Source organism: Lampris incognitus, chromosome 8, assembly GCF_029633865.1.
Source record: "Lampris incognitus isolate fLamInc1 chromosome 8, fLamInc1.hap2, whole genome shotgun sequence".
NCBI lineage: Eukaryota > Metazoa > Chordata > Actinopteri > Lampriformes > Lampridae > Lampris > Lampris incognitus.
The window spans coordinates 48,635,460-48,636,886 of NC_079218.1; the positions used below are offsets into that span (position 1 = coordinate 48,635,460).

General features: G+C 57.3%; 1 protein-coding gene across 1 annotated transcript in view; it reads right to left on the reverse strand.

Moving 5' to 3' along the window:
* Positions 1-1,110, reverse strand: part of p2rx1 (purinergic receptor P2X, ligand-gated ion channel, 1) — a 37,107-nt gene extending 35,997 nt beyond the window's left edge. The window contains exon 1 of the mRNA XM_056284340.1: positions 974-1,110. Coding sequence (XP_056140315.1) covers positions 974-1,110 — 137 coding nt within the window. The remainder of the gene's footprint in view (positions 1-973) is intronic.
* Between the last annotated feature and the right edge of the window lie 317 nt (positions 1,111-1,427).

The following is a 1,427-nucleotide window of genomic DNA, read 5'->3' on the forward strand; positions in this document are numbered from 1 at the left end:
TCCACTTCCCGAGAAACTGCTCACGTGTTGAAATCCAGCGTGCAGTAACAGGTCTGCCGCAGGTCTGAGAGCGGGTCGGGCGTGAGTAAGCCGCCAAGTCATGGCGGTGAAGGCTGAGTGGTCTGGGGGATGTGGGAGATGGGTGACGATACCAAGCGCGCCCGGCGATGAGAGAGGGGCGTGTCCGTCACGCATTACGCTGGTAAAACTTAGACCTGCTCCTGCGGTCCGGATGAGTGTGTTTGGCACGGCAGCCGGCGGTGCCACTTCCGGCTGGGATGCTGTCAGCGGCCACGAGACGCCCACCCGGGCCAAGCCGCCTTTTCATGACACGCGCACACTGTGTCTTGTGTTAACCGAAAGTCGAACCCTACGTCACGCAGGCGCGGATCTACGGGGCGGCAACAGGGGGTGGCAGCTGCCACCTCTGGGACCCAGTCTTGCCACCCCATTTATAAATCAGATGATACGTTTTTAAAGTATATTTTATGTACATGCATGGTGAAGGTCAGTGAGACCCGCACCGGACTCATCTCAAACAGTGGAGAACAAAATACATTCGATGAAATCCGAGTTTTGAGCAATAATACGTGTAGAAGAATGTCCGTTGCCCCCCTCCTTGAACCTCATGCCGCCCCCTTTGCCACCCCAGGGGAAAAAAAATCTCTAGATCCGCCACTGACGTCGCGTTAAGTCGCGTTACATTCTGCACCGTGAGGAATAGTGCAACTTTTTTGGAAGTCCTCCGTTTACAGCCGGCCAGGCAATAAGAGGAAGAGGGTGAGGAAGACGGGGCTGCGCTGGGGTGAGACGCCGGATGGAATGTGGTTGGTCACTGCAGGCGGGGTACGTCATGATCTGCGTGTGGGTTGTCTGCATGCTGCAACATGCAGACAACAAGCCGCACCAGCCCGGCTGTACTCCGCTTGCCGTCCCGCACGCGAGGCAAGGTACATATAAAAACGGGTCTTACCCAATGATGTAAGCCAGGACCCCCAGCTGGATCAGTCGACACACCACTCCCACCCTCCTGTTCCTCACCAGCACCTGGCGCGCGGTCTCGTACTCAAAGAAGAAGTCGGAGAAAGCGTTGCTGATTTGGTTCTTCATCTTGTGCCGGCCGCCCCACTTGTGTCCATGCACCCAGCCGCCTCTTCTGCCCCTGCTCCTCTTGCCCTGCTCCTCTTGCCCTGCTCCTCTTACACTGCTCCTCTTGCCCTGCTCCTCTTACCCTGCTCCTCTTACACTGCTCCTCTTGCCCTGCTCCTCTTACCCTGCTCCTCTTGCCCTGCTCCTCTTACCCTGCTCCTCTTGCCCTGCTCCTCTTACACTGCTCCTCTTGCCCTGCTCCTCTTACCCTGCTCCTCTTACACTGCTCCTCTTGCCCTGCTCCTCTTACCCTGCTCCTCTTACACTGCTCCTCTTGC